This window comes from Enhydra lutris, unplaced genomic scaffold (genome assembly GCF_002288905.1).
Source record: "Enhydra lutris kenyoni isolate GAN:26980312 unplaced genomic scaffold, ASM228890v2 scaffoldscaffold55, whole genome shotgun sequence".
Taxonomy (NCBI): domain Eukaryota; kingdom Metazoa; phylum Chordata; class Mammalia; order Carnivora; family Mustelidae; genus Enhydra; species Enhydra lutris.
In genome coordinates, this window is record NW_019154139.1 from 12,178,760 (window position 1) to 12,192,091 (window position 13,332).

Sequence of the window (13,332 nt, forward strand, 5' to 3'; positions counted from 1 at the left end):
TCGCGGGAAAAACCAGACGCCGCGTTCGGACGCCGCATGCGCGGCGCCCCGATTGGCTCGCCGGGGTCCCGCAGCCAGCGATTGGACCGCTCTGCGCCCGCGAGCACCGCCTTCCAGGCCGGCCGCCGGAGCGGATTGGCTGCGGGGCGCATGACGTCACGTCCCTGGCCTCCTTCCGGGCTCCATTTTGCAGACCCGACAATTTGGCGCGAAACTTCTGACCCGGGACGGAGCGGCGGCTCCGCGCGGGGCGGATGCAAAGATGGCGGAGGGGCGGCCTTCCCTCTTGGGCGGCGAGCGCTTGCGAGGGCTTGTCCTCGAGCCTTTTTACAAGTATTCCGAGAAAATGACCGCCTGCAGAGCCGGGCCCTGGAAGACCTGGGGGTTCAGAAGCCGTCGCTCCCGGCGGAAGCCCGCTGCCCCCTGCGCCGAGCCTACCGTGTCACACACCTCCGACCGCTGGGGATGGGTCAGAAATAAGTCCCCACGGGCCCGAAACTGGCCCCTCCTTGGGACTCCAGGATGTTTCCTTAGACCCAAAAAGTGATACCTCTTTTCGTTGTTCAAGACTTCTCATTACTTGAAAGTGCTTAAAATTTGCGAAAATTCACGACCAGATACCCAACCCGGCTGGAAAAACGGGAAGATTTAGCAAAACTTGGCGTTCTCCAGCAGCAACGAGGGCTGCGTAATCTCTTCCCTTTTTCCTTCCCACCCTCCAGGAGGAACAACTGGAAATAACTTTTTATTCTCTTTGCCACAGTCACGGAAACATACTCATGCGGAGTATGTAATTGTGTATTTTTACAGTGTATTTTTAAAAAATGAATCTGACACTTAATTTTCTCAGTAATACCTTATGGAGTTTCCCCTGAGGACAGAACAGATATAACTCGTTCTATTATTATTTTTATTTTTTATTTTTTTTTTGTACTCTCTACGCCCAACTTGGGATTCGAACTCAGGATCCGGAAATTAAGAGTTGCATGCGTCTGGGACCGAGCCATCCAGGCTCGGAACTCAGTCCTATCTAACAGCTGCAGATTCTCCCTAGTGGGAATAGAATACAGACTATTTCGCCATTTTCCTACTAGTACAATCAAGGTGGTTTGTTTCTCTGCCTCTCCCCTCCCTCCTTTCCTTTCATTATCACTACAGAGAATGAACGAGGGCGTCCCTTTCACGGAAAGCTGGAAAGCAGGCCTAGGGTGGGAAGAGCTACAGCCATCTGCATGCCTTCTCTTGGCAAACGTCTTCTCATCAACTGTGGCCCCTGGGCCTGGTTACGCTTTGGAATCTCTCAGGCAACTTTTCACCCACAGGATTCCGGAGTCCTGCCCCAGGTCTCCAGAGTCAGAAGGTCTCAGAGTGGGGCCCCGAGATCCCCCAGTGATTCTGATGCCACCATCCACACACTAACATTTAGACCCCCCCCCGGGCCCTCCACCAGCTGTGGGAGATAGATATATTACTTCCGTCTTGCCAGTGAACAAAAAGGGACGAGTAACTTGTCTGAGGTTCCAGACCTGGTGACAAAGCCAGGACTGGACACAACGCTCTCCTGACTCCCAGTCCTTGAATATTAGTGGTGCTAAGATGCGCAGTCTTCTGCTTTCCCAACCACACCTTCAGGGAGGGGTTTTCACTTGCCTGAATTGGGAAGCTGCACTATTAATATTTCAGCGGCTTTCATGACTTGGGGGGAGGGGGAACGTGGGGTTTTGGAGGTGCACAGACCTGGTTTAAATCCATCCTGCCCCCCAGAGTGGTAGCACCCCTCACAGGCTTGCTGCGAGGAGTAAATGAGGGGACACAGGTGAAGCGACTCACACACACAGCACAAAAATCACTTCACAAAAATCACAAACCCCTGATCAGCCTCATTTCCTGATAGGACCTAATGTGGTACGATGTTGGCATTTTACCTGCATCTCATTTGCTTCTCAAGACAGGCAGGTGAGGTAGGTCTCACTGTATTCATGTTACAGGTGACAGAATTGAGCCCCAGCAAGGTTAATAACTAACCTCAAAGGCAGAGCTACAAAGCAGAGTGGCAGGGGTTGGAACCCAAGGATCTCACAGGAGTCCCAAAGATTCGCAGGAGCAACTGCGTCAATTTTATCCCAGAATCGGCTCATTTCTGCCCAGCAGGGCAATGCCATTCTCAGTAAAGCTGAGTCTTGCATCACACAAGGTTCAACATGAAGATTCACACATCAACTTCCTAATGCTCACCCTTCACATTCTCAGAACAGAGGCCAACCTCCGAAACCGGCCCCCCTCTACTCCCACCCTCACCTTCTCCCCAGGAATATTCAAGAGACAAGCGGGGAAAAGTTCAGCTCCCCAAGGGTAACAGAGCCCAAGAAAAACACTTCAGGTTACTATCAGGCACTGGAGTTTATTATTTCACACAAAAGTTAGAGGCCAAGGCCACAGTGTTGTTAAACACCTCCCTCCCCCCCCACCCCACCCCCAAACTCACCCCAACTCTGCTATAAAAACAGAACATAACAAAACACCACAGCTCAGGTGTAGCCAAGAACAAGGAGTGGTTCCAACAAAAACAAGACAGACACAAGACACAACATCTTTGCACATTTATATAAAACTCGCCACGGCCCGCAGAGAAAGAGGTCATGGCATGTCAAGGAGACCATGAACTCGGGACCCTTGGCAGTTCGAGACAGCTGCCACTTCTGGCCGTGTCTTCGGGGCTCTGCTGCAGGAACTGGGGGTGCTGAGGGCCCAGGCAGGATCCCTCATCCCACTTTGGAAGTTCATGTCTGTGAACTGGATGTGCTTTGGGTTGGGGAAGATGCCACAGACTCCCTTCCCAAAGAAAGGGATGCAGGAACAGGGCAGAAGGCACCGACAACCCCTCATGCCTAAGGTAAGGAAGCCAGCCAAGAGACAGTTCCTCTACAGAATGTCCTCCATTGGACAGAGTTCACAGTGTACAGGGCCAGTGCCCTTGCATTCACATGACATAAAGCCCCATAGCCACCGTCGCCACCAGAAAGCTGAGCATAAGGACCCATCGGAAGAGCGGTGCCTGGGAGAGAACGCTGAGCTGGAGCTTCCCTCTGGGAGGCTCTGTGGGAGTCGAGTCTGCAAGAGAGAAGGGGGCAATGTCACCAACAGGTGGATAGAGGTGGGAGATATGAGGGGGTCCCAGAAAAACACAGCCAAAGGGCCTCAGCGGTCCCTAGTACTGTTCCTGCTCAATGCCAGGATTCTGCTAATGCAAACAGGGAGCCCTCTGGCCACTGCTTGGATCCCTCCAAAGACAGGGAGCTTACGACTTCTCTAAGCTGTCCACATTTCCATCTTCAGCCAGCCCACACTGTGAGAACACACCCTCCAGGGGCACTCGACGGGACCGCACTTTGAGAACTGCTGCATGAGGGTAAAGACCCCTCCTCCTACCAGGTAGCCCATCCCATCCCACCGGACTTGGCCTCATTCCCATGTTCCCAGGCACAGTTCCACCAACAGAGGGTTCCACGTGGTCCCGGCTCAGGTGGGGAAGCCCCAGGGCAGGTTGGGGAGGGTGGCTCCAGGAGCAAAGGAAAAAGACCCAGGGGTTCCTTGTCTTCCCAGTGTCCCATGGCACGGTAACAGCTAGGACGGCTCCCGACTCTTGATCTCAGCTCAGTTCACGACCTCAGGGTCATGAGATCAAGCCCCACATTGGGCTTCACACACACAAAAAAAGAGGCTCTGCCCAGGACTCCTGACGGTCCTTTGTGTGCATGCCTGTACTCCTAAGCCAGTGAACTAGAACTTGTCGACTGCCCTTGATTTTAGAGATGGGGAAGACTGAGGTGTGGAGAGGCTGCACAGCTGGCCCTGAGCCACACCTGAAGGACGGCCCCAGGCCCCTGTGCCCGTGCCCTGCTTCTCATTTAAAACAGAAGACAGAACAGCCAAGAGGTACTGGAGAAAGACCACTGGGCCCTGGGCTCTCCTCCCACAGAGCCCATCCGCGTAGGTCAGGGGGCCTCACCTTGTGCCCCGCTGCCTGCCCGCCGGCGCAGCCCCGGGGCCTGCGAGGGGCTCTGGTCCTCGGCGTCCCGGCTCAGCAGCTCCTGCAGCTCCTCAAACAGCTAAGAGACAGAAGACACACAAGCCCATCCTGGTGAGAGATGGCGGTAGGCCCCAGCCAAAGGTGGTATTTTAAGCTGTCCTCAGAAATCTTGACGACTTCACGAAATCGTGAAGAAAAATACTGAGCAGTCCCATTCCTGTCACCCAGCTTTTGAGGGAAAATGTCACAGGTGCATCCGCATCGCCTGCCTGCTCCTCCCCATGTGCTTGCAGATAACCAGCATCCTGCCATGGAGACATCCTGGTCATGCCCTTCCCCGGTGTCCTGGCCACACCTGCGCCACCTGGGACCCCCTCTCCCCGCAGTGCCAACCTGGCCACATAACCACGCACCCACGACGTCAATATGGTCAGAGAGTGCGGTCACAGAGGGCTACAATGGTACCCCATCACATGCCCAGAGAACACAAACTAAACAGAACAGGGCTGGCCCTATGCCAGCTCCTGCCATGATCAGTATGAACTCGACCCTCCCAAGAGCCCTAGGAGGCGGGTACTGTTCTATCCCCATTTTATAGATGGGGCGACTGAGGTAATAAAGACCACCCAGCTAGTCAGCAGCAGACCTGGAGGCCCGGCTTCACCACGACCCCCGCCCCGGGCTGCCAGACCCTCACCTGGATGTTGAGGAGGAATGCCGTCTTGGCCTCCTCGAGGACTCTCTGCCTGACCTCGGGGGTCATCTCCAGAGAGTTCATGCGGGAGCGGTAGAGCTGCTTGAACTTAGTGGCGCTAGCGATGTTGGGGAAAGTGAAGAAGTCCACGCCCTCGCCGGAGCTGGGCAGGTCCAGGGCCTTCTGAGCGATCTTCTTGAGGACCTGGCCCCCTGACAGGTCGCCGAGGTAGCGGGTGTAGGCGTGGGCCACCAGCAGCTCTGGCTCCTTGCGCCCTACCTCCTGGAGTCGCCGCACGTAGCGCCGGGTGGCCTGCGTGTAGGGGATGGCCTCTTGCCAGTGGGTTCCGTACCAAAAAGCCATGTCCCGCTCCAGGGCGGCCTTGCGGTGCAGCTCTTCTGGGAAGTAAAGTGGGGCGAAGACCGGGTTGTCCTTGTTGCGCTCGATCTCCTCCTCCAGGGCCACGTAGACATGGTACAGAGAGGCCATCACCAGCTGAAATGGTCACACAAGCAGGTTGGGCTGCTGGCCTCGAGTAAAAACCCCATCCAGCCCCTCTGCGGCTGTCTTGGCGAGACCCTCGTGACACCGCGCCCCCCACCCCAGGCAGGGCCCCCACCTTCTGCTTGCTCCCGGCCCCATCCCCCCCCTGCACCGCAGAGGGCAGGTCAGGGGAAAACTCGACCACACGCTTGACACACCCGAAACCCTGGTATTCCATGGATGAACACGCAGCCTAACTCAGCCCTTATAAAACCCCACAGAGGATTTGCCATCCCCGCTTTACAGAAAAGGAAGCTAAGCTTGGAGAGGGCAGGAGACGGTGAGCCCTCACGGCTAGCAAGAAATGAAACTGGAGTCGGGCCCAGGCGTTGTCAGGAGCCAACACGGCCCTGGAGCGAGGGAGGACCTGAAAGAACGCATTCACGGGAGCCTCCCAGCGCCTCTGGACTTGGACCTCTGGGTGACTATCTGTGGGACCGATTCTCCTTCCCAGAGACCCACTCTGAACTCCACCACCTCCAGAGGCTGGCCTAGGGGGGACCCTCCCATCACACATTAACCCTCGATCTGGAGTTTGAAAGAGGACAAAGTTTAGATGCTCTGGATGAGGTTTCCAAGCTCTTTCTGAGCCACAGACCTTCTCAGTGGGGGGCAGAAAGCCAGGAGGCCTGATACAAAACCACCCGGGGCATCAAGTGAGCTGACCTGGTTTGAACCTGGGCTCAGCCAGGCCCAGGCTGTGGGCCCTGGGGTAAGCCACTCGCCCTCTCTGGGTGATTGAAGGTCTGAGCAACTGTCCAGACAAGCCTCAGTCCCCTCCCCTGCCAAAGAGGACAACGAGGTCCTACAGGGGGCTGCTGGGAGAGTCAAGCAGGGTGACCTAGGTCAAGTACAAGGCACAGGCTGGCACTTGGCCCTCAGTTCCCAGGCTGTGGTGATAAATGCCACCTCCTTCAGCATCATCTGGGTGAGCACTGGGTTCTCTCCCGGATCTCCATGCTCACTTCGAACTTAGGGGCTTAGAGGTAAGATCCAAAGTCCCAGTGGCTGGGGGTAGGATACCCCGGGAGCCACCTCCCCGGTTCCTGCTGCCCCCCAGGCCCAGTCCAACCACTGGGTGCATGCCATCTTTTTGAGAAAGGGAGGAGGAGCACAGGGATAGGGAGCTGAGACCAGATGCAGCAGTCACAGGAGGCAGCCAAGGGCCTGAAGCTTCTCTCCGGTTGGAAGTGGGGGGAGCGTGCAGATCACAAAAGGAAGGGGTATCAGCAGTCAGGGGATAGGGCTTCCCACCTCAGCACCCCCATTCAACCTGAACAAGCCTGTCCTCACACTGATGTCTGAGCACCCAACCCCGGCCTGATTCTTCGAGGGCTCGCCCGCTGTTTGCATGAATTCCTGAGCCGTGCAGGCAAACAGCAAAAATCCGTGCCTAGCAGAGAGTGGGTGCTTAAGAAGACCCCGCTGTCGTAGGCTGCCCACAGGCTGCCTGGTGAGGAGGTGGCTGAGCTCGGGCTCGAACCCATGCCCGAACCCATGCCACCCCCTGCGTCAGGTCAGGAGCACGGGCTCTGAAGGAACACCAACCTCGGTTTGATTTCAGCCTTTCCCATTTACCTACGAGCTGTGTGACCTCCCGCTAGCTGCTTCACCTCTCTGGGCCTGCCCTTCCTTGCCTTCCTTCCCCCAGACCTGGGGCACAGATTAGAAACAGAGTGTGTAAAACGCCCAGCACAAAACAGGCGCTCAGTAGACGGCTCTAGAGCCTCAGCAAACCCCCCCCACCCCCAACGGCACATAGCAGGCTGTGAATTTGCTGTGTGACCTTGAGCAGGCCACCTGCCCTCTTCAAGCCTCAATGTCATCTGCAAAATGATTCCCTTGGACGTGCCCCTCTGGTCCCTCAGTGTCCCTCGTCCCAATCCCTGCTCAAACCACTGGCCTGAGCGCCTGGGACACACACCCACCAGGTCTTGTCCCATCAGGCCACATACCTTAAAACCTTTTCGGGTCACCAGGCCCTTCTGGAAGTTCTTCATGAACTCGGCATTCTCTGCCTGGACGTGCACTTCCTTGGTGGCTTCCTTCAGGGCCTCTGACAAATCCTGGGGCATGCTGCAGAGGGGAGGCGGGGAGGGTGAACAAGGGTGGCTCTGAGCAGGGTTGCTCTGAAGGCTGGAGCTCCTGGGGACACCACCTGTGTATCCGCAGGTCTTCGAGCACTATCAGGCTTCTCTGAAGAAGTCAGTCCAGCCTGCCATCTAACTCAGGGGCAACACTCCCGACTGCTTTACGATGCAGCCCCAACAACGTGCTCCAAGTCACACAACCAACTGGAAGTCCTGGCACCAGTGACTATGGGGGGAGGGGGGTGGTGTTTGCAAGGCCCAGTGAGAAGCAGCCCCAGCAGGATGAACATTCATATTTTAGGTCATAATTGCTTCGATTGGCTCTAGACCCGAGATTTAATTCATTTATTCTGTTGATATTTCAGACTCAAATCTCTTACAATGTTACGCTCATCATGAAAGGGCTTGGGTTAAAAAAAATCTGCAAAACTCTATTTTACTCAAAGAAAACGTCCCTTTCTGGGAGTATTTCTGCTCTATGTCCGTATCCACCTCCCACAGAACAGTTATTTCTCCTTTTTCTCTCTCCCTCACCCTTTCCAGAAACATCACCCTGTTCTGTACATGCTCGTCAGACTCCTGGGAGAAGGGAAGGAGCCTCACTTGGAGGTGAACAGACTATGGTTCAGATCCCAGCTTGGACACCTGCTAACCAGAGGGCCTTGGGCTTCCCGCCTCCCTGAACAGTGCAGTCCTCATCTGTAAAATGGGGACAGGACAGCCACTGTGGTGTCTCCTTCAGGTGCTGGACTCCTAGTAAGAGGAGGACGTGGCCACCAGGGGGCTCTGGTAAGAGAACCAGCCACTGTCACCCAGGCACCGCAGCCCCACAGATTCTAGATTAAGCAGAAAGCACCTCCAAGGACATTAAAAAGTCTAAATAAATAAATAATAGGATAGAATAAAATAAAATAAAAACCATAGGGACACTCCCATCCGGTCACCCAACCTGTGGCAGCCAGAAATGTAAATAACCTTTCTCCCTCTAACGACCCCACCGGTTGAGACCGAAACCCGGCTCCTTAGTCCAAAGCCCAAGGGGACTCAGGGAAGAGGCTCCCGGCACTGTCTCCGGGAGGGGCTGGAGCCGAGAGCTAGGCGGCGCTGCAGGGGTTGTCCACCCGGGAGAAGCCGGTCTCCCGCGCCCCGCGCCCCGCGCCCCGCGCCCCGCGCCCCGCGCCCCGCGCGCTTGCCTGTCGGGCTGCGGGCGCTCCATCCGGCCGGCGCTCGGTGTCTCTGGGGCTGGCTCCGACGTCTCCCGGACGTGCAAGAGGACGTGCGAGAGCGACTGTGCCGAGAGCGGCCGCGCCGTCCATTTATCCCAGCCGCGGGTCACGTGGCGGCGGCCAGCAGCTGATCCCCACGTTGGGCCAGACGTTGCAACACCCGCGCCGCGCCCGCCCCGGGCCAGAGGGGGTGGAGGGGGAGCGGTCATATGACCCAAGGAAAACAAAGCAATTTAAAACAGGACGCTTTAAAAAAAAAAAAAAAAAAAACTAATGGAAATCTGAGCAGCCCTGTGATTTCGTCCCTTACAGAGGCCCCCATGCCAGGATGGGAGCTGCGCACCCTGGGATTCTGAAAGGTCCAGAGAGCTGGGAGGCTAGTGGGCGACAGCCCGGACTTAGCAGCCCCAGACCCTGCCTGCTCTCCTCCCCGTGATGGGAGCCTACTCTCCCCAGATGTCACCTCTTTCCAGGGTACCCTGCCCTGACAGCCTGCCTCCTCATTCTCACCCTATATGTACATTTAGGACTTTTTTTTTTTTTTTAAGCACCAAGTGTTAGAGACTGTGCTGTGTTTATGGTTCCTCTCTACATTTATTCTGTGGGGTAGATCACTACCGTTTTACAACGGGGAAACTGAGGCAGGGGGCAAGGGAGTGGTGTTCCCCCGGCCACACATAAAGCAGGAAACCAGGACTCAAACCTGGGAGTGAGTCGAAGTCTGCCCTCCTCCTCCAAGCTGTCTTTGCACTTGGTGCACACGCAACCTGAGAGCCATGCCCGTCACACATTCTACTTCCCTGCTCGCATGCCTAGGGCGCTCTTCCAGAACTTGTCACAGCTGACTCCTCTCTTCACAGAACCGGCCGTGTCTGAGCTACTGCTGAGCTAGGTCTGCAGGAGATGCATCACTTAGGACCCGGGGAGAGCAGGTCACTGGATGAGCCCAGGTGTTCACCCAGGTGAGACTGGGTGTTTCCTAAAGTCCTGTCCCAATGCCACCATTCTGGATTCTAAACTAAAAAACAAAAACACAAACAAAAAAAATTATAAAAAGGTGACTTTGGCTTGGGACAGGGATGCTGCTTGGAAATGGAAGTAGCAAGTGCCCCACATCTGAAAAAAATGCTAGTAAGGTTTGAGCATGCTCTGTCAAGCATGGGGGCTGTGGTGGCTGCATCCTGCCGTGCCTTCCATCTTCACATGTCTAGGAGGCCCTGATGCTTGGAGACAGTCTTCGAGAAGTGGGCAGTGGGTGCATCTAATCCGAGGTCAGAGCTCTGGCCCGTGAGCCACCCTCTTGCAGGGGCACTTACCTGAGTTTCGGTCACCAAGTCCGTCTGGCGATCAGGAGGTTTCTGGGCCTTCCAGATAGAGGGGCTGTGTCAAGTTATTCTACAGACCGTAGAACCAGCTCGGCTTCTGTGAACTGTCGTTACCGTACTAACAGCTCATGTTCACCGAGCACTGACTGCCATCAGCTACTACTTAAACACTCACATGCATTAGCTCGTTTGATCCGCACAATTCCCCCCATCAGGCTGGTATTATTATCCCCATTTTACAAACGAGAAAACCAAGGCAGAGAAGTTAAGATCAAGGTCTGAACCCAGGCAGTCTGAGACCAAGATTTCAAAATTTCAAGAGGAGGTGTCCTCTCCCAGAGATGGCAAAAGAGTTGCCAATGGGCATCTGGGTGGCTTAGTGGGTTAAGCGCCTGCCTGTGACTCAGGTCATGATCCAGGATTCTGGTATCCAGCCGGAGGAGGTCTGGCTCCCTGCTCAGGGCAGAGCCTGTTTCTCCTTCTCCCTCTCCCTTTGCAGCTCCCCTACTTGTGCGAGTCGAGTTCATGCTCTCTCTCTCTCTCTTTCAAATAAATAAACAAAATCTTTTTTTTTTTTAAGTGTTGCCAACAATTTTCTAGAAATAAGGGCTATTAGAAACCAAAGGCCTCCTTAGAATGTGAGTTTCCTGGAGGGCAGGGACTTTGCTTTGTTCTGTAAATCCCAGAGCCTGGAACAATGCCTGGCAAGCAGCAGAAGGTACCTTCTGCACTGATTGACTGGAAAGAATGAACAGATAAACCACAAGATCTTTCTGGTAAACGTGGTAATATTGCTAGGCTGCCCCGAAGGGGCTGGAGTTGAATTACAAACTGCAATCTTAACCCAGTTTTATAGAGTGCTTTCCATGCGCAGAGCCTTTACGTGCAGGATTTCATTTAATCCTGACATCGTCCTTCTGGGTTATTGTCAGTTGCATCTCCATTGTGTCCACATAGACACTAAGGCACAGAGAGGTTAATAGCTTTCCCAAGTCACACAGCTAGTAACAGCAGAGCTGGTATTCCAACAATGGCACTTTGGAGCCAGAACGCATGCTCCTGACCCCCCCCCCCACCCCACCACACGCCGTGTCACAGAGGGGGTCCATCTGTGCCCCGGGAATTTGGGGGATAAGAGTGTCAAGGTCTGAAAACTTCCCTTAGGCACATCCAGAGCCTGTCAATTCAGGAATCCCAGAAAGTAATGCTGCTGTGATCGAATTCCTTCTTATTTAACATGGGGGAGCAGAGGCCCCAAGTGGGGACCGACTTGCCCAGGCTGCACCCGTAGGACAACGCAGAGCCTTCAGTGACCACAGGTTCCTGGCTCCCAGCCCAGGCTTCCTTCTCGTTCTAACTGCTTCTCTAAGAGCCCCGGACTTGGCCAAAATAGACCCCACACACTGACAACCCCGGGACAGAGGAGGCCCGGGCAGAGCTGATCTGGCTCTTTCCTCTGTCTCAGCGTTGAGCTTGGGGTCCTTCTGTGAGCTGATTCAGCTTCCTGACTTCCCCTTCCCTGTCCTCAGGAAACGGGAATGGTCCAAATAGTATTCTTTGTCCTCCTGCAGTAAGATGAATAACGCATGCGCCCCACCCCCTCGCCCGACCCAGCCAAGGATGTCTGCATCCAAATCCCTAGCACCTTTGAATATGTTGCATTGCATGGTGAAAGGGGTTCTGCAGGGACACCTGGGTGGCTCAGTCGTTAGGCATCTGCCTTTGGCCCTGCTCAGCGGGAAGCCTTTTTCTTCTCCCACTCCTGCTTGTGTTCCCTCTCTAGCTGTGTGTGTCTCTCTCTGTCAATTAAATAAATAAGTAAATAAATAAATAACATCTTTTTAAAAATTAAAAAAAATAAACAAAAAAGAAAGGGGTTCTGCAGATGTGGTTAATTGAAGGCTCTTGAGATGGAGAGATTATCCGGGATTATCCTCAAGGGCCTCACGGAATCACAGAAATCCATCCTTCTAAGAGGGAGGCTGCAGGGTGACAGATACAGAATGGGACATAACAAGAGAAACAGGACAGGACTCCGAGGCTGGAAGATGCTAGTGTTGAACATGGAGTTGGGGGGCCAGGAGCCAAGGAGAGCTGACAACCTCTAGAAGCGGGAAAAGGTGAGGAAATGGGTTCTGCCTTGGAACTCAAGAGGAAGCACAGCCCCGCTGACCTATTTCAGGCCTTCCAGCCTCCAGGTCGCCAGAGATGAAACGTGTATCATTGGAAGCCACTGTGTTTGTGAGAATTTTTACAACAGCACCAGGAAAGGAGAATGGCCCCCCTCAAGGGCATGGATGGATAGAGCAACACTGGGGGTTCCCCTTCCACGGCTCCCTTCTGTCTTCTCCCAGCCTGACACACGGAATCCCACCATTAGAGCTTCATTTCCTCGGAGAACCCACCCTCTCTTCTCCAGGCCTTCCTCTCAGGGGTCAAATGCCCCGAGTGGCTAGAATGGGCCCATTTCGTATGCATGCTAGAGATACAAAGCTGGAGAGGCTGGAAGCCACCCCCCGCCCCCCTCCCCGACAGAGCCTGTGAGCTCAGGATCCTAGTGGGAGAAGTTTGGGACCCAGGGAAAATGATCTGGAACGGGGGCAGGGGCACGGAAGATAAATGTAGGTAGAAACTGGAAAGACATCCGGAGCTCTGCCGTCAGCCCCAAGTATTCTTCCAAGCATGGTCTCATTTCATCCTCACCAAACCCAGGAGATGGGAGTTCCTCTGCGGTGGGCAGAATCACAGCCCCCCTCCTATCGACCACCACCACCCCTGCCCAGAGATGCCCATGCCCTAATACCTGGAACCTGGGACTAAGTTATGTGACTGGTTTGATAGGCTCATTGCCCTTTGCATGTGTCATGAAAGTGACAAACTTCAAAGCTGGTGAGATCCTTCTAGAGTCTCTGGATGGGCCCCATCTATTCATAGGAGTCCCACAGGTTGAGAGCTTTCCCTGCCTAGGGGTAGAAGAGGCAGGGCAGCGATGTCTGATGATGGGTCTGGATGGTTAGAAGGACTCTGATTGCAGTGTTCGATCAGGGTCAGGTCAGGGCGGACTCACAGGCTGGGAGGTGTGGGAGGAAAGCTGTTCGGGGCAGTAGGGGAGAGGCAGGACTGAGGCCTGCAGGTGGGACAAACCGGGCAGCAGAGAGAGGGAGGGGCAGAGGCAGAGCAGAGCTGGGGGCGGTGGGGACAGAGCACTGCCCCCTCCTCGCCCGCCTGGGGTCTGCGGCTGTTGCAAGGAGCTCCTGTAAGTAGGCAAGGCTGCAGGGTGTGGAGCGGGAAGTGACAGGTCTCACTCGGCATCATCGCTGTGGATCCTGAGGGGCAGACTGCCCTGGAGAAGGCCAGGGGCGGAAGGCTGCCCTTCACCATAATCCAGGGCTTGGACAGGACAGGCTGAGAAGCAGCCCAGGAC

General features: G+C 55.0%; 1 protein-coding gene across 1 annotated transcript; it reads right to left on the reverse strand.

Annotated features, from left to right (window-relative positions):
• Window positions 1-2,381: 2,381 nt before the first annotated feature.
• Window positions 2,382-8,662, reverse strand: LOC111157602 (heme oxygenase 1). The gene is made up of 5 exons (XM_022519157.1): window positions 8,551-8,662; window positions 7,223-7,343; window positions 4,728-5,219; window positions 4,010-4,109; window positions 2,382-3,111 (listed from the first exon to the last, which is right to left on the reverse strand). The coding sequence occupies exons 1-5, from the start codon at window positions 8,571-8,573 to the stop codon at window positions 2,981-2,983; spliced, it is 867 nt and encodes a 288-aa protein (XP_022374865.1). The 5' UTR covers window positions 8,574-8,662; the 3' UTR covers window positions 2,382-2,980.
• Between the last annotated feature and the right edge of the window lie 4,670 nt (window positions 8,663-13,332).